At 33.6% G+C, this 23,273-nt stretch overlaps 1 protein-coding gene across 8 annotated transcripts; it reads left to right on the top strand.

Moving 5' to 3' along the window:
* Window positions 1-1,448: 1,448 nt before the first annotated feature.
* Window positions 1,449-22,480, top strand: LOC111698844 (probable cation-transporting ATPase 13A3). Of its 8 annotated transcripts, none has more exons than XM_023469301.1 (8): window positions 1,463-1,538; window positions 2,613-2,723; window positions 13,374-13,690; window positions 16,510-16,617; window positions 17,277-17,594; window positions 19,000-20,034; window positions 20,114-20,548; window positions 20,631-22,480. In XM_023469301.1, the coding sequence occupies exons 3-8, from the start codon at window positions 13,385-13,387 to the stop codon at window positions 22,434-22,436; spliced, it is 4,008 nt and encodes a 1,335-aa protein (XP_023325069.1). In that variant the 5' UTR covers window positions 1,463-1,538; window positions 2,613-2,723; window positions 13,374-13,384; the 3' UTR covers window positions 22,437-22,480. The 8 variants fall into 8 exon arrangements, with proteins under 8 accessions (XP_023325066.1, XP_023325069.1, XP_023325068.1 ...); XM_023469300.1 differs by lacking the exon at window positions 2,613-2,723 and adding an exon at window positions 9,026-9,065 and having other exon boundaries at window positions 1,504-1,538; XM_023469302.1 differs by lacking the exons at window positions 1,463-1,538; window positions 2,613-2,723 and adding exons at window positions 7,172-7,294; window positions 9,026-9,065.
* Window positions 22,481-23,273: the final 793 nt, after the last annotated feature.

The following is a 23,273-nucleotide window of genomic DNA, read 5'->3' as shown; positions in this document are numbered from 1 at the left end:
TCTAGACTACTCTACAGAGTGTATGTGTATACTAGGTTCTAGACTACTCTACAGAGTATCTGTATTCTAGGTTCTAGTCTACTCTACAGGGTGTATCTGTATACTAGGCTCTAGACTGATCTACAGGATGTATCTGTATACAAGGTTCTAGTCTACTCTACAGGATGTATCTGTATGCTAGGTTCTAGACTACTCTACAGAGTGTATGTGTATACTAGGTTCTAGACTACTCTACAGAGTATCTGTATTCTGGGTTCTAGTCTACTCTATAGGGTGTTTCTGTATACTAGATTCTAGACTACTTTACAGGGTGTATCTGTAAGCAAGGTTCTAGACTACTTTACAGGGTGTATTTGCATACTCGGTTCTAGTCTACTCTACAGGGTGTATCTGTATACTAGGTTCTAGACTACTTTATAGGGTGTATCTGTATACAAGGTTCTAGTCTACTCTACAGGGTGTATCTGTATACAAGGTTCTAGTCTACTCTACAGGGTGTATCTGTATACAAGGTTCTATACTACTCTACAGGGTGTATCTGTATTCAAGGTTTTAGACTACTCTATAGGGTGTATCTGTATACAAGGTTCTAGACTACTCTACAGGGTGTATCTGTATACTAGTTCTACAGAGCGTTCCATATCATATTAGATTATCAACAATTTTTAACGCCAAAATACGCACATAATACGCGAAAAATCTAGCATATTCTGCCAACACAATTTTCTTTTAGCCTTATTAAATTTTTTAAAATGATTCATTCTTCTTAAATTTTCTGATTTTTCCCCCAAATCGTAATTTAGACCCATTGACGCGGTCTAATTTGATGTGGGACACCCTGTACAATACTCTACAGGGTGTGTCTGTATACTGGGTTCTACCATGGAGTAAGGAATAGAAGGGAGATATAACTGACGCGGTTCGCCCTACCATATGATTATACGTGCTTTACATGCTTTGCAGATGATACTTCATTTGAATAAGAAATATTTGTCTCATTTGTCTGATGTAACAATTACCACGTATACAATAACATATTCTGAATATTTCTTATACAAATAAAGTACCGTCTGCAAAGCATGTATAATCATATCGTAGGGCGAACCGAGTCAGATATATTTCCCTTCTATTCCTTACTCCCTGGGTTCTACTCTACTCTACAGGGTGTATCTGTATATTAGGTTCATAACTATTATACAGGGTGTATCTGTATACTGGGTTCTAGACTACTCTATAGGATGTTTCTGTAAACTAGTTTATATGAGTACTTTACAGGGTGTATTATGTTATGTGGTATTTAAATAAATAATATAATTTAATTTTTTTATTCCTCATGCAAAAGAGGGAGGTCCTCAAATCTTCTATGAATTTACTGGTTATAGTTCCAACCCACACCTAATAATGCAGTAAAATATATTGTTAAATCCTGCTCTCTTGTGTCCACCTATACTCAGTATCCGGAGTAAACAAAACTCTACCTGATCCATGTTAGTTGGTGAAAACCTAGGTTCGGAACCAGACTCTACAGTGAAACTCAGGTCTCTTAACAAGTTAGTATTGGGTAGGGACGGATACCCAGATTAAGACAAATGAAGAATAGTTTGCTCCGCGATTATTGGATATAACAGGGAAGCGAATTATTACATAATCAATACGGACACAGTTAAACGCGAATGCATTGGTAAAATTTCTTTTTTGACGCATTTTTTCGATTTTCTGTAATTTTTATGTTTAAATGTGCGTCAAAATAAAATGACCCTTATAAAGAATATTACATAGGGTATAGTTTAACACATATTTGAATAAGTTTGTTTTTATTGAGTTCCAGAGCTGAAAGCTAAAACTGCGCTCTTAGATTTTTTTTTGTATTGTATAAGGGTGTCTCACATCATATTAGATTGTTAATAACTCTAAATTACGATTTTCGGGACTAATCAGAAAATTTAAGAAGAATTAATCATTTTGAAAAACTATTAAAGGCTAATATAAAATTTTCTTGCAGAAAATACTAGGTTTTTCGAGTATTATGTGCGTATTTTGGCGTTAAACCTTGGAGATAATCCAATATGATATGGGACACTCTGATAGTTCAACTGAGTTCAGTTCAGAGTTAAACATAGAGATAGATCTCTGGATTGACCACAGGTTGAAGAAGGGGAATCCCAAGTTTCTATATGTAAAAAAATTCCGTACAGGGTCATCAACAAGGATTGACACTTTAATAACACACCTGAGAACCTTTGATTAAGAACGAAATGTTATCTAGGCTTAAAACTCTTTCACGATAACAAAATGATTAATTATTTCAATCCAGACTTATAAGCATAATTAGCGTTAAAAGTGATATTTCGATTTTTTCTGTAACTTGTTTGAATATTAGGGAAAAAGAAGTGGATTAGAAATGCAGAATCGGACAACTTAAAAATAATCTCTGGTTGGAATTGCATGCGAGGCCGAACTTAAAAAATTTGAGCCGCGGCTCAAATTTTGTTGGTTCCACATAAATTTGTATTAAATTTTTCAAGATTTAAGCAGGCGCTCAATTGAAACCGGTTTTCGGGGGGGTTTTAGATGCTGCTTAAATTCATTAAATTCGGACACTGGTAATATAGGGAAGTGTTTGTTTGACCGTGCTGTAAGCTAGACGGTCAGATTGGAGATTAAAGAGGGGGGCAGGGGCCAACAGAACGGGAGTGAACGGCGTGCACGGAAGGGGTGCTGAGGTACATATTTAGTATTATAAAACAAAATATTATTATTATATAAATCTGTATTGGATACAACGAAAAATCTCTCTCTTTCAAACTTTTTATTAAAACAAAGACGGTACAGAATAGTAAAAACTTAACAACACTGAGACATGGAATAGGATCTGACATTAAAAGAAAAAGACCTCTCTTTTAGAATAAAGTAGAAAAAGACTTCTCGTCTAAGATCATAAAAAAAATTAGAAGAAAAAAACAAGAAAATACGGAGAAATGTACAATACATGAAAAGGAAAAAACTTTTCGTCTATATGCTAGTCGAAAAATTAACAGTAAACGAAGTGATATATGTATAAGTATATCGTGGTTAATGATTAAAAATACACATTTTTTAATTTTTTAACTTGTTAAATTCGGTAAAAAGAGATAAACAGAAAAGGACATTTAACAAAAAAAATGATCAGCATAATCTCCCATCGAGGAAAATTGAAAGCAAGGTAATTTAAATTCTTGAGATCTGGAGATAAAATGTGAAAGATGCACATTTCACACACATATTCGTACACTCAAATAAAACTTATTCATGTACCAGTGAAAAACAAAGAGCGACAAAATAAACAGAAAAGAATATGAGGGCGTTTCACAAGAACTTGATTAGCGTAAGCTCACATTGAGGAGAAATGTAATTTAGATTTATGAAATCTAAAGATAAAATGTGAAAGACGCACATATATCACTTACATATAAATAAGAATTTTTCAACTATAAGTGAAAATCAAAAAGCAACAAAAACAGGAGAAAAGAAAAAGGGCGTTTCACCAGAATTAATTTTAATTTTGAGTAGCGTAGGCTGGTATGTAAGACATACAGGGTGTCCCACATCAAATAATACCGCGTCAATGGGTCTAAATTACGATTTGGGGGACAAATCAGAAAATTTAAGAAGAATGAATCATTTTGAAAAATTTAATAAGGCTAATAGAATTTTTTTTTTGCAGAAAATGCTAGATTTTTCGAGTATTATGTGCGTATTTAGGTGTTAAAGATTGGAGATAATCTAATTTGATATGGGACGCTCTGTATATATATAGGAGGGCCTTTAGGCGAAGTATAGGGAAGTGAGCGGCATAAGAAGATGCATATACACTACATGTATTAAAATATAATTTTGGACTAGTATGGATCTACAAATCCATGAAATACTTTAAATCTGTTGTTTAAATTATATCTGGTTCATATTCAGTATTTAGGAAAATTTCAAGATGGTATTAAACAAATATCAGAAAAAAAGGAACCAAAATAGAGACAACGTAAATTATAAAGAAGCGTTTCACAGATTACTAGAATAGCGTTGGCTCACATGGATAACGTAGATGAAAGTATATGTTTGGGCATAAGTGAGCATATTTCGATAATTTAGATCTGAGTATTAGAACTCTTTTTAGATCTAAAATTTATTTCTTTACTTGAAGTAAATTCTGTTATACATGTTAGAGATAGGGACTTTTATTTAAAGTATTTCGAAGACACTCCTGCAAGAGACGTATTTATGTTAATTTAGAATAATATTTTAAATATAAAAGAATTTTATTTAGAATAATATTTTATATATAAAAAAAAATTTTGCTCAGAAATTTTTTTGTCGAAGAAAGGATTGTTTAAAAAAAAAATTACAAATATTCTAGACGACAATAACAATTTTTAATCGGCATTGCTGAGGGTGGGCAGAGGAAGGAAGTTTAAAGTTAAATAATTTAGAATTGGGTCCCGTTGATATTAATTATTTAGCAGCACGTTTTGTATATTGTTTAATGTTGGCTGAACTGCAGTTACAAAATAAATCGTCTCAAGTATCTATTAAAAAAAGAAATAGACAACAAAAACATATAATCTACTTAGATAGACAATACATTATTCTTCTTTTAATGTAACATCGCTTAAGTATATATTATTTCGCGAAACAAATCATAATTTGCATGAAGTGACAAGCAGTATAATTTCTGTGATAAGAAATTCACGAATTTAAGTGTAAAGTACTTAAAAGAATGTAATAATATATTTTTTAAACCAGGATCAACTTGAAGATGGAAGGTTGAAAATGTGAAAGCAAGATTTAGATTTGGATTTTTAAAAACCATTAATTTTGAGTGAGAAAGTGTCGCCGCAGGCAAATTTAAAAAAAATATTCTTAAAAAACTAAATCAAAGGGCTAGAAGCAGGGGCGGATACAGGGGGGGGGCGGGAGGACATTCGCCCCCCCTGAATTTGAAATTTTTGTTCATATTTTTAGAATAGCTTCTCAATAGCATGCTTAAGGGAAAGAAACCCTAGTGCAAAACAGGAAAAATATCTGTCTTAATAAACTATAATGTGGGAAAAGTTAAAAATCTAGTTTTTTAGTCTTTAGGCATTAATTTTGACTCTTTTTGAGTCTTAAGTCAAAAAAAATTTTTACCTGCGGCGCGATTTTTTGTTCCTAATTATGAAATTTTTTTTTCCTAAAAAATCTTGCCCCCCCCCTCACTTAAATCCTGTATCCGCCCCTGGCTAGAAGGTGTCTACTCTCTTCTTGCGCTCCTAATTTTTCCTTGGGGGATGTCCCCCCAATTTTCCACGGGGGGGGGGGCGTCCCCCCATAAGCCACCTCTGTCAGTAATGGACCTTTGTCATTACTATTCTTTTAGTGTCAGCATTTGTATAACGTAAAAATTATAAGCCTGCAGCAAAAGCCTTTTTTATAATTTCTAAAATAATCATTTTGGTAGTTTGGTTAAGGTTTATTGAAAAAAAAACGAGATCAAATCAGTTTTAACTTTGGCAACTTGGTCCAGTGTAGTAAGTAATTAAGGGTTTAATGTTTTGATTTGATATTTAAAATAATATTCCATGTTTTGCAAACAGTTTTCAGTATACTAAAGTACTTCTTATAGCATAAGTACATATTTAAGCATTTCACTTTTCCGCTATCTCTCTTTAAAGGGCAAAATCTTTTTAAAATAAATTTCCGAAAATATTTTTCAACTAAAAATCTTTTGAAAAAAACAAGGACGACATGTTTCCAGAAACACCCGGATTTCTTATCTTTGGATTTCTCTAAATTTAACATCCCCCCCCTTAAAATAAACAGCTGTTTTATTTACATTATTTTAATAATTTAATTGATACATAATATACTTGATTTTATTATGATATTGAATGTGTATGTGTTTACAGAAACTAATTGAAACTAACCAAAAATGAATATTGTTGAGATGATTTTTTCTTAAATTAATGAATAAAAACTCATTGGCTTTTGTTTTAACATTACTAACTCCACTTATACTTATTTTATAGCCCTAGACATATGATAGCCGGACGTTTCACCTGATTGATTTGGCGGCAAAATACTTAAACTGCAAAATACTTAAACTGCTTTTTTAATACACCATAATTTCTTCAATATTAGTGTTTATACGAAATGAACTGAAAACTACAGTAATAAATAACATTAATAATGTGACAAAAAATTAATTATTTATTATTTCCATAAGATAATTTGTATACATACATCAAAAGAATTTACAATTAGTTTAATTATCCTTCATTTCTCTCAAGAATTCTTGCCGATTGAACTGGCTTCGGATCAGTGCAGGTCTTGTCTTTGAGCTTTTTGAGAAGTAGTTTTACAGTCTTTTCTTCTAAGACCTAAAAAGGACTTCCCTGCAGTCTGTATTCCAGGCTGGTCAGCTGTAAAACTTCTAAACCATCGTTTAGTTTGGTTGTTTGTGTGGGCTCTTCGCCATTTCTCTGCTCTTAAAAGGTCGTTTTACCTTTCCATTTAGACTGTGTGACTTTTGGCTGAAACGTCGTCGTCACAATAGCATGAATAAATAGACAAAATTAAGTGGTTCCGGTTACAAAGGGAATACGAAGACGACTTTTTGATTAAATGTTGTCCTTGTTATTGCATGATTACGTTGTCCTAATAAAAAATGATGACTTTTGGATTTTTGTCGTCTTCATATTTCAGTTTATTTTTGCTCCCATAGTAAAGAAAATGAATATAAATTTATATTTTAATATTTTATAAAAAAATTATTGTTACCTGTAATTTTTGTACTATTTTTCTCGGGAATAAGTTTTGACAAGGATTTAATGCAAGGAAAGGTATTTCAGAGGTGTACGCATCTTTTGTACTGCAGTGTACTGTCACTGGGGGGGTAATGTAAACACAAGACGGATGTCGAAGCCTGACATGTGATCCATCTTTCACATAAATAATCAATGAAATATTCTGGTCATAGGAAAATGTGGATTATCAAAATTATCAAAGTTCATCGGATACTAAACAAACACTGATGTATCTATTCTTGTTTACAAATTCCGCCCAGAGAGAACTGGTTTCAATATGTACGCAGAGTATACACAACTGCAATTAACTTTCCTTGCATTACATTCTTGAGTTTTGAGAGTTTTTTTAATAGGTTTGTCACAATATTTCTGGCCCTGACAAGAGAACTATCTACTGTGTGATCATGTTGGTTTTTTTCTACAATGAAATCCCAACTCGTGATAGCTCTTCCTTTGCAGCTTGGTATTACACACTTCCAGTAAGAATTTTCTTTTCTGGTAGAAATTTTTGGAGTACTTGAAAAAAAACTCCAACCTGGAGAATATTTTTTACGCGTTTCCCGAAATTAAAACAACTTGGTTCCTCCATGACAATTATTAAAAAACTTGATATGTGTAAAATTTTGGATAAGTGCAAAATCAACCACTGCAGTGTACATGTGTATGATGCATACAGTACAATTTTACACATTATTTGGCCCAGGGATGTTTAAATTGATTTTTTGTTGATATTTTTAGTTTTTTTAAATATATAAGTTTCGGCAAACCCTATCTCAGCATAGAATATGTTAGTGTTAGCAAGTTATGAGAACTGTAAAATCAAGCATTTACCGCCAAGACAATAAGGTGAAACGTCCGGCTATCAGAAGACATATAAATCTTGTTACCACAATGTTCTCGTTTACAGCTTTAGGTTTAAATGAATAATTGTCAAAATCCAATAAAATTTTTAACGTCGCGAAGAGCATGCATATTTTTTATTATTGTAATACAGGACTTTTACAAAATAGTAGAATTCAGGGTTAGTTTGTGAAGGGGTATCATAGGCTCTTGATTTCTCACAGTCAACTATAGAGGATGATGAATTAGTGTGAAAGATAAGTAAATGTGGATATTATGAAGCTTTAAAATTAAGAAAATTAGGATTTGCCGCTATTTAATTGAACATAAGAAGTTAACCAGGAAAACGGGACAACTTTTTGGACTTTTTACTAGATTACTAGGTGAATTTAAATTTTATATAATCTGTATGCAAGAAGTTCGCTCTATACCTAAATATTTCAAGACAAACTGCGCAATCAATAATTTGAGTTCAATTGTAGGTGGAATTGTTATGCTTAAAATGTACACTGTACAGTGTACACCCTTGTATTTTTTTATAATTCTCATTCTCTTTAATGGGCCAAACAATTAAAACAACCTACTCTGGTTAGGCGGGTCCAAACTACATAGTAAATTGTGATTTTTTATTTGTATTATCTCGTGCTTTGTAGTTGAATAAAAATATGAATGTAATGTTTGTTGCAAAATATAAGATATTTTGTAATCGTAGAAATTAGGGTTCTCTGGAAGGGTTTAGAATTCTGTACACCGTAATTTCAAGGTTTTACGTAATAAACTTTTTAGTTTTTATATGATAAGAAAATGCCAATGTGGAAAAATTATTAAGAAAGAATTTTTGATTCTGTCGACTTACGTCATAGACATATTTTTAGGGTGTAAGTGGACCTTTAAGATTTTTAAGGGGTTGACAAAAACATAAAATAAAATAAGAACGTATTATACAGGGTAATTCTAAATTGGGATGAGAGACAAATTGGAACTATTTTAAAAGTTATGAACAGTAGCAGAATTGAAGGAGTTGAAAGTACAGACACTGTACACTGTACACCGATTAGACGGATTCCACCCTGGACTTACCAGGGCGACGTTTCAATTGGTTTTTAAAATTTCAATTCAAACGAGTTTTGGTCAAGAATTCAACAATCTTTTAACTTACGGAGTTGTCTATTAATACTTTTTTATAATTCGACAAAAAAATAAAAGTCGAAAAATTTATAATTAGGATGAGGTCAAATTGTAATTTAAAGTAACAGATTCCTGGGATAAGGACCGAACAGTTGAATCAGCGTGATTCTGTCCAGTGGGAGATAAGGATTCTATAATTTACAAGTTTAATCAATGAGAGATATTAATCAGTTTGTTCTTAGTTTGTTATCTCCTGTTGAATTCTGTATCCAAGACGAGAAGGTTAGTTTGCTAAATATTCTCAAATACATTTTTTCCAATTTAAATATTTATTTGTTTAAAACAGTTCAAGTTTAAGGGGCCAACGTTCTATATCTTGCAAACATACAGGGTGGCGTTTTTTTACATAATCACTGATAGTGAATTAAGCATATTTTAAGGTTTTTATATATTTTTACAATTTTAATCTGGTTTAGTGACAACCATTGCATACAAATATTCTCGGTTTCTGACTTTTTCGTTTTGTAATTATTGTTAGTTTAAAGAGTTAGTTGATTTATTCCTTTTTATTTTCCAATGCAAAAAAAAACACAGGAAAAAGTATTTTTAAATAATCTTCACACTTTTGAATTTTCTCTTATGATTACATAACAAAATGCACCTAGTTTAAAATACAAGTAGGAAAATGTGTGTACTTATATTATCAAAAGGTTTACATCATTCATTAGTTTTTTTTACAGACTTAAAACAATGCATATTAAGATTTGGTCTATGATCTTTAACGTTTCAAATCCTTTTCACTTCTCAGTCTTTAATAAAATCACTATTATTAATATTAATATTTTTTTTTCTAATCTTTCTTATCTTCATTAATAATAACTTTATTATCATAGCAATTATTATTATTATTGCTAATATTATTATAATTTTTATCATCTATATCATTATTATTATTATCATTATTATTGTATGTATTCATCATTTATACTTGTCTAAAGCAAAATTACATCAAACAATATAAAAGTTTATAATTTAATACTAATACTCTTTTCTCTGGATATCGCATCTTATGATTGACAGGATATGCCAAAAACCAGCTGCCATACAAGACTTTTAGCATGAGTATAGTTTAGTTATTCAGAGGTGCGACACTGAACCAAATGCATCTTTTAAATCAAAAAATGTTACATTAACCGTTTTCTTGTTTGTCTCTGCTTGGCTTATAATCTCTTCAAGGACGACATTATGCTCAATAGTGCCATTAACGCCCGGAGGCCTTCTGTACTTTCTCATCAATATGATTATTCACTGTTAAAAACTTTTTGCAATGGAATATGTAAGAGAGAAGTTTCCTGGGTCATTCAGAACATTCACTTTATTTTACAGGGTGGCTAATATGTGGTGAAGACAATTGAATTGGAATAATATCTTATACGGAATACCATCAGGGCCTGGAGAGGACTTTAGATTTGTACTTTTTAATATATTTTTTTACATCCTTTGGGTGTAGGGGCTCACAATTGAATGGTTATAAATTTGAAGATTCATGGGTTATTGACACAAAGGGGAACCAGTTTAAACTGTTCAGGTCTATGTTACCGTGTGCTGTATTTTTCCGGGTCGAAGGTGTTCGCAAATCCTAGGTCAAAGGTTGGTTTCAAATTCTCCTGTAGTAATGATCCCTTTGCAGCTTGTTTAAAAAAATCCCAACGGTTTTTGTGAAATATTTTTTCTTGGTGTGTGGTAGTTTTCATTATAAATAATATCAATTTGGAGGTTTTCAAATTCAATCATATTTTGAGAAACTAATACCGGAGTACATTCTTAAAGTACAAACTGGTCCAGCTTGCAAAAGCTGGATGAAGGAAAGGGGAGACTAATGTTAAACATATTTAGCTTTTATTGGTATCTGTCTAGGGGCGCCTAGTCAACAAATCGAAGAGGGAAACATTTCAAGAACTACCATAAACATACATTATAAATTTGTACCATACATTTTAGACAAATACTGTTTAAATCCATGTCATAGAGAAATATTATGAAACGATACCATCTATATATAAATTTGGCTTGTCTGTCTGTTTGTCTGTCTGTTTAATTGTATCCAATAAACGTCAAAACGGCTGAACCGATCGGGCCCAAATTTTTTGTGGGACATCACGTGACCACAGGGAAGGTTTATGGATAATCAGAATCTCAAAAATTTGCCTCCATAAAAATTCGATTCTCATGAAATTTTTAAAATTTCCGAAAAAAATATTATTAAATCCGCGAACATTTTTGTTATTGTTATTGTTTACAAGGAGAAAATGTTCAGATAAAGCAAATGGTAGATGGGTGCGAAGCGCCTTGAAACCCTAGCATTGAATATTTGACTAGGTGAGTTATTTTTGTTTAACAGAATTAAGTAGACATGAAATTTATGTGTAGGAGAGATAAATTTGACAGGGTTTTAATACTTCGATTCTTAATCCGACCCGGAGCTTTCTCCAACCTTTCCTTCTCCTCTCTTTTCCTCTCCAGGTCTCTACTCAGCTGATTAACACATTGATTTTCCCTCACTTTATACAAACGAACAATTTCTACACGTTCTAGAGTATTCAAGATCATGTTTTAGCATCTAAAGCTCCCAACGTGGAAACAATTAAAAGTTAGAGAAATCTAAATCAGCATGTTACAGAGTTCAAACCTTAGTCTTATATATTCAGCTCAGGGTTATCAATAGGAAGCTTATCAGGGTGTTACTCTTTACTATACAATCCGTTCGAACAGTTCTTATTTATTTCTATTTATCAATAAAATAATGTCTTCATCAATTCTTTGCTAAATATTGTTGAATATTTACGCTGTAAAAGGGACTGTAGGCGTATTTTCAAGTGACACTCTATTTATAGCGTGCAGGTGTGTCCAAAATTTATAACGGTAATCTTTAACCCTTTATCTGAGTAACAATAAGGAAGATATTGTGTTTTTCATCGTCTTTGCAACATAAATCCGTAAATCACTTTACAGGGAAGCCACACGCAAAAGGATACTTTAAACATTCTTGATCTTGGACAGTTGTGTTTAAAGGGTACCGTTGTGAACTGGATATGTTTCTCTATAGATGGAGCTGGTCACATTGTCTACAGTTCATCCTTAACAAATGTTATTATTTTATAATTCTATCTTATGATTAAAATTTTAAGATATTTAGAAAGTAAACTTATCACCCTGATGGATTTAAATTGAGAAGGGATGGAATCTGATGAGAACATATCTAGGTCTGGAATAGATTGTTCCTACTCCAGGTTTAGGAAACCGGACGACTGACAAAGAAAACAATGCGCTTTTCGCCCTAATAAACACAATACTTTAAACTTAAGTGATTTAGGAAAAAAATTCTTTCCTAAAAAACCTCCCTAGTGAAGTTAGAAAAGTGCTTTTAAAGCTTTCTAACTAGTTTCTCCTGGTTTATCTTGGTGTCGAATATCAGTCTTGAAATTGCAAGAATTCAGTTCTTGAAACTTTGTACTCCGGGTCGGAGGCATGGTTCACCACTTCGGAAAGGTTTTGACGGAGGAGGAGGAGCAGGGACTTAATGAGAGTCCGTCCAGTGAGAGGTTGTTGGGATACAAATGTAAGAACGATTCCGTTGTATTTGTATATTTAAAGATTAGTAGGAGGAGAAGATGTGGTTTTTCACTTGATAGAAATTCTAAAACTATAAGAGCATCTGTGTTCAAGTTTTTAATAACTCATTATTTATTATCTCTTCATAAATGTCTGCCAAAAAATACTTCTAATTTTTAATTAAATTTGTTTGAATAATTACAGTTCAAACAGATAATTATAAATATTTAAGATATAAAAAAGATATAAAAACATATCAAAATATTGTTAAATGACGGATCTCTAAACCTATGTAGACAGCAAGGTTATATATACTATATATGTTATTGTTAAAGGTTATAAATGTATGTCATATTTTGTGCGTCATGATACGTGCATTAGCGTCCTCATTGTGCGTCATGATACGAGCATTAGCGTCCTCATTGTGCGTCCTCTATTGCCAACAGAAAATGTCTATAAACATTCGGAACACATATAGATCTACCTTTTTATATTACTATTAATCATAGTTCTGCCTCAACTAACTTTTACTATTTGTTTAAAATGAAACAGAGGGGATACAAATATTTTGAATAAATTGAAGAATTATAAATATGTTATTAATGCTAATACATGGATGTACTACTCATTGCTCGCCCCAAAATCCAATTTTCTATTTTTAATGTATTTTCAACCTAGTGCCGTAGACCTTCGATATTTTAAACTATGAATTCTGCTAGATAGATAAAATAGGCATGCATTTTTAATATTAATATTGAAGGCTTGCACTTTCAGGTTGCAAAGGGATTACTAAGTTCGAGTTTGTTTATTTTATATAATCAAGCTGTTGTGCAATATTAAAATTTCTTATTTTAAATTATTATTTCTTTATTGCATTCTTTCATTGCCTTTACATCCATTTTCGATAATATAAAACTATCAAAGAAAACCAAGAATTTGTGTTTAAACGTTTTCGTGGATTTATTGTTGTCTGTTTAGACTGTGAGGTGATGACTGAATCTATTCCGGAGAAAAAGAATTCTATCACTAGTATCTCATCCTTCTCAAGGACTAGCAATGATCTGCAGACACAACGTAGTATTGAGAAGGACATGGTCGTCCTCAACCCTGGTACAGAGGACGAGATCGAGGTGTGGGGGTACAAGAGGAACCCTTTCAAGGAGTTCTTGACCCTCCTGGTTGTGATCTGTAGCTTTGGTATGGTTGGATTGTTCCTGTACTGGGTTGAACACTACAGGCTCTACTGTACATCTTCTCTTTGTTCTCTTAGAGATGCAACCAGTGTTCTTATTGTGGTGAGTTGTTTTAATTTTAGAATATTAAAGGGATTGTAACCTAAATTTAGAATATTAAAGGTATTGTAACTTAGTTTTAGAATGTTAAAGGGATTGTAACCTAATTTTAGAATATTAAAGGGATTGTAATCTAATTTTAGAATATTAAAGGGATTGTAACCTAATTTTAGAATATTAAAGGGATTGTAACCTAATTTTTTAATATTAAAGGGATTGTAACCTAATTTTAGAATATTAAAGGGATTGTAACCTAATTTTAGAATATTAAAGGGATTGTAAGCTAATTTTACTGAGCCTGTTTTAAGAGTCCAACGAATGATTCACAAAGAATGAGACTTTAAAGACGACCTAAAACTTTTAAAAATTATCAATTAACAATGGTTTACTATAATTTTGCAAAGAAAGAATGTTTCAACTGCAAGAATACAAGAAAAACTTCTGTACAGTCCATTGTAAACTTCTGTACAGTTCATTGTAAACTTCTGTACAGTTCATTGTAAACTTCTGTACAGTTCATTGTAAACTTCTGTACAGTCCATTGTAAACTTCTGTACAGTTCATCGTAAACTTCTGTTCAGTTCATTGGAAACTTCTGTACAGTCCATTTTAAACTTCTGTACAGTTCATTGTAAACTTCTGTACAGTTCATTGTAAACTTCTGTTCAGTCCATTGTAAACTTCTGTTCAGTCCATTGTAAACTTCTGTACAGTCCATTGTAAACTTCTGTTCAGTCCATTGTAAACTTCTGTTCAGTTCATTGTAAACTTCTGTACAGTTTATTGTAAATTTCTGTACAGTCCATTGTAAATTTCTGTTCAGTCCATTGTAAACTTCTGTTCAGTCCATTGTAAACTTCTGTTCAGTCCATTGTAAACTTCTGTACAGTCCATTGTAAACTTCTTTACAGTTCATTTTAAACTTCTGTACAGTTCATTGTAAACTTCGGTTCACTTCAAAGTCTCTTAAAGTTACGTTAATAACCCTGTTAGTTCAAAAATTAGGTAAAATCCTTTGTTTTTTAACACAAAATTCGATATCGTTTAATACCTACAATTTTTTTTTAAATAATTAGTGTTAGAAATAATGACTTACTTTTTCAAATGGTGCCTTTATCAGTCAAAGTATCGAAATATTTTGATGAAATATTTAGATTTTAATCAAGCTTTTTATCTAAAATTCATCGAATAAATGGACAAATTAGTAGCTTTCTAATCTAAACACTTTAATTATTTTACAAAAACTTTCCTAAAACATTCTAATTGTTTGTCTTCATGTTCTACTCAGACTTATTCAGCTTTGTTTCATTTCTGAATAATTTATACAAAAAATACTGGGTTTTTTCGGTTTAATTCCACAGGTCAAGGAGATCAATTAATTATTCATAAACTAATCAGATTCAGTTTAAAACTTAACCATGGATACTTTTGTACTTATTTAGAGACTTAAACCTGAGACTTATAGGCTTCTTTAGGACGAAAACGGGGAGAACAAGAGACATGGTTGAACCACTTCTTTTAGCTTGAACTAGCTTGAAGTGGTTTAGCTACTCGTTATACATCAAATCCATGGTCATGTGGACCTTTCTTGTTTCAAACATTTTTAATTAAGAATCTGTCCAAGTTTGAAATATTTACGGTTTTTACCCATAGGTTGCTTGGATATAGGAAATAGAAAATAGAATTTGAAAAGAGAGTAAAATCAGTTTCAATTTGTAGATATTATCAAAAATTAGCTGAATTAAGAAAAGTATGATATCTTTCTTATATTATCTAGATTTCTTACATAGTTTTCTTATCCCTGATAAATTAGAATCTAGGAAAGCCTACTGAAACCAACCAGGGTTTCTAAAAAATGTCGTGTATCGAAATACTACCTTCATTTTTTTGACACTCTACATTGTACAGTGTACCTTCTACCGTACTGTATGAATGAATATGAGCAAATACGCGGCCGAAGAAGGGTGCTGGTGTGACGGGGATTAACTATAAAAATATATCGCTATTATTCTCTTTTTGATATAAACCATCCCAACGGACCTGAAAAGTGCATTCGAATTTCTCTGGCAAATAAGACGCGGCTGGTCACTTTTGCTTCAAATAATGGACTTGACTAATCACTTATAGTTGAAAATGATTTAATTTTGTAACTTTTCAAATGTTTATTACTGTACGATAAGACGTTGCATTTTCTCAACGAAAAAGTTTTAAAACTGCAAAATCATAATCTTTACATACTTATTACTTTTATTCAATTTTCTAATAGTTAATTGCGGTTTTTTTAGATTTTATAAAAACAACCCAAGTATACATTTGGCTCCGGCGTTTTGATTTTTGTTTACAACTGACTTAACATACAACAAGGAAAATCTTGCCGATTTCTTTCTGCAAACGTAAAGCTAAATAAAGAATTTTTGATTGTCTAGAGTTACGTAAAGTATACGTGAGATAGTGTGGTAATATTTAAGGCTAAGGCGTTGCAACCCAGTCTTAAAAACTGGTCATAGCAGTCTGGGTCTATCCGACATAATGCACAATGCACATTTAGTCGTCGTATAATACATCAATACAATGAATTCAATTTTGTTCTCTACCAAGCTTTTAAGCAGCATGGATGCACATAAACATGGAGACAAACAGAAGCTCTCAATCAACAGCTTCTCTTTGTTTACTTGTAAACTTGTAATTTAAAAAAGCTTGTCAGAAATAATAACTTAAATAGAAAAATTTCCCTCATTGTATTGATATAAACGTCGACTACTGTACAATCATGTTGCTGAGGCAAGGTTATCAAACAAATTAACATCATGTTATATATTTAGGACAGCTACAAGGGGATCCATATCACGAGGTATGTCAAGAAAGTGAAGACGATCAGACACGAGGACGAGGATATTCTTATACCAGTTCAGGGAACAGCGGACTTCAAGGTAAAGTCGACATCATATATATATCAATTCAATAAAGACGACAATCTATTGCACTTTTGACCTCTACTAAGCTTTCAAACACTTACATATTTAATCAAAGAGAAGTTGTCTATTGACAGCTTCTATTTGTTTACTTCTAAAATTGTGATTTGAAAAATGTTTGTTAGGGATTGAAGAATTATTAATAAAAGTGGTCTTTATTATATTAATCTCCCATTGCATAGAAATGAATATTCTGTATATTGAAATTAAGGACACCATTTTTTAAAAGTAAGCTTTATTTTGTAAATATACTCAATGATTGGACACCAAATCGGTAGTTTATAATGGGAGATGGGACAATATAATATGGGAGATGGGACAATATAAGAGTTTATAATGGGAGATGGGACAATATAATATGGGAGATGGGACAATATAAGAGTTTATAATGGGAGATGGGACAATTGCATGACGTTCTCACATTTTCTGTGTTATCTTTTCATTGCTCAATACCAAAGTAATAACACAATCTGAATTTTATACAATAGTCTCTGTGAATTGGGTTTTTAACCGAAAGTTGATAATGTTTAGGGTTGAAAAGGAACTGTATCTCTTTAAACATATCATACAAAACAATATTTAACAACAAAAAACAATCTAAGATTTTTTATTTCTAGAATGTGAATACAATCCGGTTTTTTAACATAAAGAAACGAAAATATATTTGGAGTAACGAGGATATGAAGTTTGTTGAATGTCAGGGGATGGATAAAAATATCCGTCTGGTTCAGCTACACAGCTACTCTGCTGGCATCTCGGAGCAGGAGTCGGAGATGAGGAGAACCCTGTACGGAGATAATGATATCAAGGTTCCGGTTCACTCGATCCCTGTTCTCCTGGTCAAGGAGATCTTGACTCCGTTCTACGTGTTCCAGGTGTTTAGTGTATGCTTCTGGTACGCTGATGATTACTGGTTGTATGCCTCTGCTATTCTGGTGAGTAGGATTTAAAGGGTTTAAAGTTGTTAAAAAAATTCTCCATATGTAAAATACTGGGCATACGTACTCGTAAACCCATAATTCTGATGAAAATACACAGACTTTGGATTTTTTGTCTTCAAATCCATAGTTTTTTCGGAATTCGGAAAAAAGTTATTGGGTCGGGCTTTTCGGGCTTTTTAGTTTTTTTTTCTGATTCTAACGTTTTTTCTTGACGATTGACGAATGAATGTCTCAAGTTATTTCGAAGATGAAATATGACATTTAAGTCTTCTATCATTTGTCATGTTTCGTGGGACACCCTGTAGGCTGTAAGTTATAAAAGTTTTTAAAATAAAAAAACTGTACACCCCTACTCTTTCTTCCCATGTCATTGCCTAGCATTTAAAATTTCATTTAGTGCGCAGAAAGATTTTTTTGGTTTACATTGGAAATTCCTTCTAATCCAGCTATTTCTAGTTTGGTGTTGGAAGAAAAATTAAACATGACAATATTTTGTTTGCGTTTTGTCACATAATATATGCAGTCTGTAGAGTTGTTTGTATCTTATTTAGGACTTTGGTGCTACTTAATATTCTTTAAGCTATAATTTTTACTTTTTTCCGCCTTTTGTCCAACATTACCGACCTATGATTTCCCCAACAGAGGGAGGTTAGGTTACTTAATGTCCCTTGGGACAGTTAAGTAAAATAACCACCAGTTCTGCAAAGTTTACGGGGGGAAAATAGCGCATTTTCATCTCAAACGACGATAAAATTTTGTACAACTACTTTTTCGGGAAATTAACCACGGGTTCCCTCGACCAATTTTGTCTACAAAACATCCCTCGCGCATTGGTCTTGGGAATCCTTGGTAAAGTAAAACTCCCTTAACTTCCCTGTAAAGTAGTTGTAAATAATTATAACCATTCCTGGGGTCTAAAATATTTAGTAAAGTATATATATATCAAGTATACAGTCTATACCCCTGAAGCATGACATTTCACAAATGTTAAAAAGTGCTGTCAAGTGAAAATTTTTAAAGTCATTCTTTTGACTGGCTGATACTGGCTTCATTGTTAGAAATTTGAACCATGAATTTGTCTCTTTCGTCAATATTTGATTATTAAACAATATTTATTTAGCTAGCTGGAATTCTGGTCATTGATTTCAGCATAGATAATTACGAAATAGTTAAAATGAATCAATAAGGCTAGGGGTAGGATTTTTTACATTTTTTAGACGTACAATGAGGACAGCAAGATCTAGTTTAAATTTAAATATTACAAATATTGTTGTGTTTATTGCAGTGATTGTATAAAACTAGTTCTACAGCTGTTTTTTATGAAACGTAACAGTAAAATGTAAACATACTCTCTTTCCTAAATTCTTCCTGATTTGAATTAATAGAAAATATATTTTAGTTAACCAGCTTGATAAGCTTGGGTGCAGCACTGTACAATACTAGAACAAACCAACATAATCTTAGAGATACCATCATCAGCAGCGAATCCGTTATCGTCTTTCGTCCGGACGGATCCAAGGAGACGATCATGTCCAAGGATCTGGTTCCTGGAGATCTTATCGAGGTCCCTGATCATGGTTGTCAGATGCACTGTGATGCAGTATTGGTTGAGGGTCAGGCAATCATGAATGAATCCATGTTGACGGGGGAGAGTGTCCCCATCACTAAAACCAGCGCCGTCAACGAGGACGAGAGATACAACAGCAAGGAGCATGAGAAGCACACCTTGAAATGTGGAACCCAGGTTATCCAGACTAGGAAGAAGAAGGATCAAATCGTTAAAGCAGTTGTAATCAGAACCGGATACTTGACTACTAAAGGAGATCTGGTTCGATCCATCCTGTATCCTCCTCCAGTGGACTTCCAGTTTGAATCTGACAGCTACAAATTTGTTATATTCCTAGCGTGTGTTGCTACGGTGGGAATGATCTATACGCTAGCTAAGATGGTTATTATTGGAGAGGATGGAAGTACTATTGTTCTAGAAGTCTTTGATTTGATAACTATAGTTGTACCTCCTGCTCTTCCAGCTGCTATGACCATAGGAATAGTTATTGCTCAGCAAAGGTTGAAGAAGAAGAATATATTCTGTATATCTCCGAGAACAATTAATGTGGCAGGATCTATAAATTGTGTCTGTTTCGATAAGACTGGAACCATTACAGAGGATGGGATGGATATGTGGGGAGTTATTCCTTGTCAGACAGGACTAGAAACTGTTCTCCATGATAATAATAAAACTGAGAGAGAGTTTTCCGAGCCTACCAGGAACATCTCTGACCTGAAGACAGAAAGTAAGATGTTGGTCGGGATGGCAGTTTGTCATGAGTTGAATGTGATCGAAGGAGAGACTATGGGAGATCCACTGGATGAGAAGATATTTGAATCTACTAAATGGAGTTTAGAACAGGACGGAGATGAACAGAATCAAGTGGTAAGATCAGTTTCCTAAATGATACTAACCAAATATTAATATTAAAGATTTTATCCTTATATCAATCATTTTTGTTTAGGATCAGTTATTGATGCCCTATGTGAAATCTCCTCTGTGCCAGGATGAATCCGTTCTACAGGCAGCTCCGCAGAGATTGTTCCAGTTCAGCTCCGACAACCAGTGCATGTCCGTGATCTGTCGTGTGTTCCAGGAGGAGCTGGAGGGAGGGTTCACCGAACCACAATGTATCATCTTCTGCAAAGGGAGTCCGGAGAAAATTGGAAAAATTTGTAAACCTGAAACCATTCCCCTGGATTATGCTGAAACTCTGGATAAATATGCTAGTTTTGGATACAGGATTATAGGTATAGCCTGTAGATATATTCCAACCAATCTGACAAAGCTTGGAAAATTGAACAAGATGCTGAGATCAGAGATAGAATCTGATTTAACCTTCCTTGGTCTGATTATCCTGGAGAATAGGATTAAACCGGTCAGCGCAACTGTATTTAAGGTAGAATTTAACCCATATGTTGATAAACCTTGATTTATAATTAGAAAACTGGATCTATTTTGACATTTGTAATCTTATTCAGGAACTTCACGGAGCTAATATACGTCCTGTAATGGTTACAGGAGATAATATATTGACTGCTGTGAGTGTGAGTAGAAACTGTGGATTACTACAGGATGGAGATAAACTTATCCGAGTTGTTGCTTCTCAGGACGGAGATAATCATGTAATCAAGTATCATGTTATAGCAGAGGATGGAACTCCACTAGAGGAGAGCAAGGACAGAAAGATTAATATTGACAACTCATATCATTTTGCTTTGGATGGGTTTACATTTGATATCATTGCTAAACATTACAAAGAGGAACTTTTGCCCTACATAGCTCGGCGTGGAACCGTGTTTGCGAGGATGCGTCCTGATATGAAGCAGGAGCTGGTTGAAACCCTCCAGGATCTGGGATATTTTGTAGGGATGTGCGGAGACGGAGCTAATGATTGTGGAGCATTGAAAGCCGCTCATTCAGGGATATCCTTGTCAGAATCTGAGGCCAGCGTAGCTTCTCCCTTTACGTCTAAGACCCCGGATATATCATGTGTTCCACAGCTTATCCGAGAGGGTAGAGCAGCGCTAGTGACATCATTCGGGATATTCAAGTACATGGCAGCCTATTCCATAACTCAGTTTGTCTCTGTCATGATTCTATACGAGATATTTTCTAATCTCTCAGATACTCAGTTTCTCTACATCGATCTCTTCGTGATAACAACACTGGCAGCTTTCTTTGGACTTAACCGAGCATACGAAGGTCGACTGGCCAGCTCACCTCCTGAAAACTCTTTAATATCCCCCCTTCCTCTCTTCAGTCTTATTTGTCAGCTAGCCATAGTAACCGCTTTCCAGGTGCTAGCTCTACGGTTTACCCAGATGCAATCCTGGTTTGTGGAGTTCAACGATGAGGAAGCTTGCTTTAACGGTACTATAGCAGAAGATAACTTTAACAGTTCTGGACTCCTGGATTTGGAAAAATGTACTGCTGACGAAAGTCCTGTAGCTTGTTATGAGAACTATGCTATATTTAGTGTTTCACAGTTTCAATACATCATCCTGGCGATATCCTTCGCTAAGGGGGCTCCGTACAGGACGCATCTCTTTTATAATATCCCTCTTTTGGCGGATATTGTTGTACTTACCTCCTTCTCTTTATATTTAACCATTTCACCACACGTTGTCTTCATATCTGGGTTTATTACAGGATTTGAACTGTTTCATCCCCCTGAAGAGTTTATGAACTTCAGGTTGGAGCTCATTGGTCTGGCTGCAGCTAATCTTGTAGCCAGTGTGTTCTGTGAGTTGGTTGTAGCAGATATCCTAGTTAAGAAGATTATAAAGAAGAAGAATCAGTTCTATGATAGACTGGAAAAGGAGCTGAAGAATAAACCTGACTGGCCTCCTCTCTCCGATTCCTCCGCCACGTCCGCACCTCCCACTTTCGTTGCTGAGATCTCCAACCGTAACCACGTTATTATAACAGAGAAGGGAATATCAGATCCCTCGGATGCATTTGACAATTTATTCTCAACTCCGCCCAGTGCTTCTCATAAATCCGCCGCAGTTCTACTCAATCCTCCGCCTTACAGTCCTAGGAAGGAGCCGAATGGAGTGTTGGTCAACCTGAAACCTACCGAAGGAGTAGATTCCAACAGTTCAACTCCTTACAAAAAACCTGAATCCTCAACAACCTCTACTCCGGGTCTTACTGAGACTGATAGCTCCGTGTCTATCAGTAAGTTTGCCAGCTGTAACAGTATCCTGGAGGAGAATGGAGAAGGAAACCAGGATTTGAACCAGGAAAGCTGTCTTGTTAGCTCTCCAAACAAATTTCGGTGACATTCAGAAAACTGGTATTTTAAAAATATATATAATCATTATAATTTATAATTTTCTTATACTGTTTACAATTTTATGTTAGATATGGGTTTCTTGTTTAATTGAGTTGAGGAGTGTCTCGAGTTTGGGTAAATAATGTCCCTTTGTTCACAATGAATGTTTACATAATGTCATTTCGAATTAATTACAGAGCTGATATTATAAAAAAATTGAAAATAATCATTGAAATCGACACAATTTTTTAAAGCTTAAAATATGGATGCAACAACCATAGAGAATAGAATATATAGAGAGGAATTAAAAGAATCTCTCGGTATGAATATTTTCAGTCCCTTTCAGCCTGAAAGGGAGTTCAAAGTGTACAAATCATGTAAATGNTATCGTTAGAACTGACGAGGGTCAACCCAGACCGAAATATATTTTCAATAAATGTGGAACTAACATCTACTTTTTTACTCTACAGAGGTTTGGTCCATCACCATCACCGAATTTTAAATCTACCTGAACCCTGATGGATCCTATAAATTCCTTATAAAGTAAATACTAGAGGTTTGGTCAGAACTGCAACATACATAAATTCTTTATCATTAATGTTTGATAAACACAAAAATTAAAAGCGGATCCATAATTTTTCCTTAAAAATGTTGGTTCAACCGTAGGATTTACAGATAAATATGCAAACATTGTGTTGTTTTTTAAACGCGACGCCTTTCAGATGTTTTTTTGCTACAGTTCAGTTTAAAGCTTAAATAAACTTAAAAAGACTATTTTCACAGTTTCAATACATCATCCTGGCGATATCCTTCGCTAAGGGGGCTCCGTACAGGACGCATCTCT

The sequence above is a fragment of the Eurytemora carolleeae genome, unplaced genomic scaffold (assembly GCF_000591075.1).
Source record: "Eurytemora carolleeae unplaced genomic scaffold, Eaff_2.0 scaffold41, whole genome shotgun sequence".
In the NCBI taxonomy this organism is placed as follows: domain Eukaryota; kingdom Metazoa; phylum Arthropoda; class Copepoda; order Calanoida; family Temoridae; genus Eurytemora; species Eurytemora carolleeae.
Note: the sequence above shows the minus strand (reverse complement) of the source record. Positions and strands in the feature narration are given on the sequence as shown.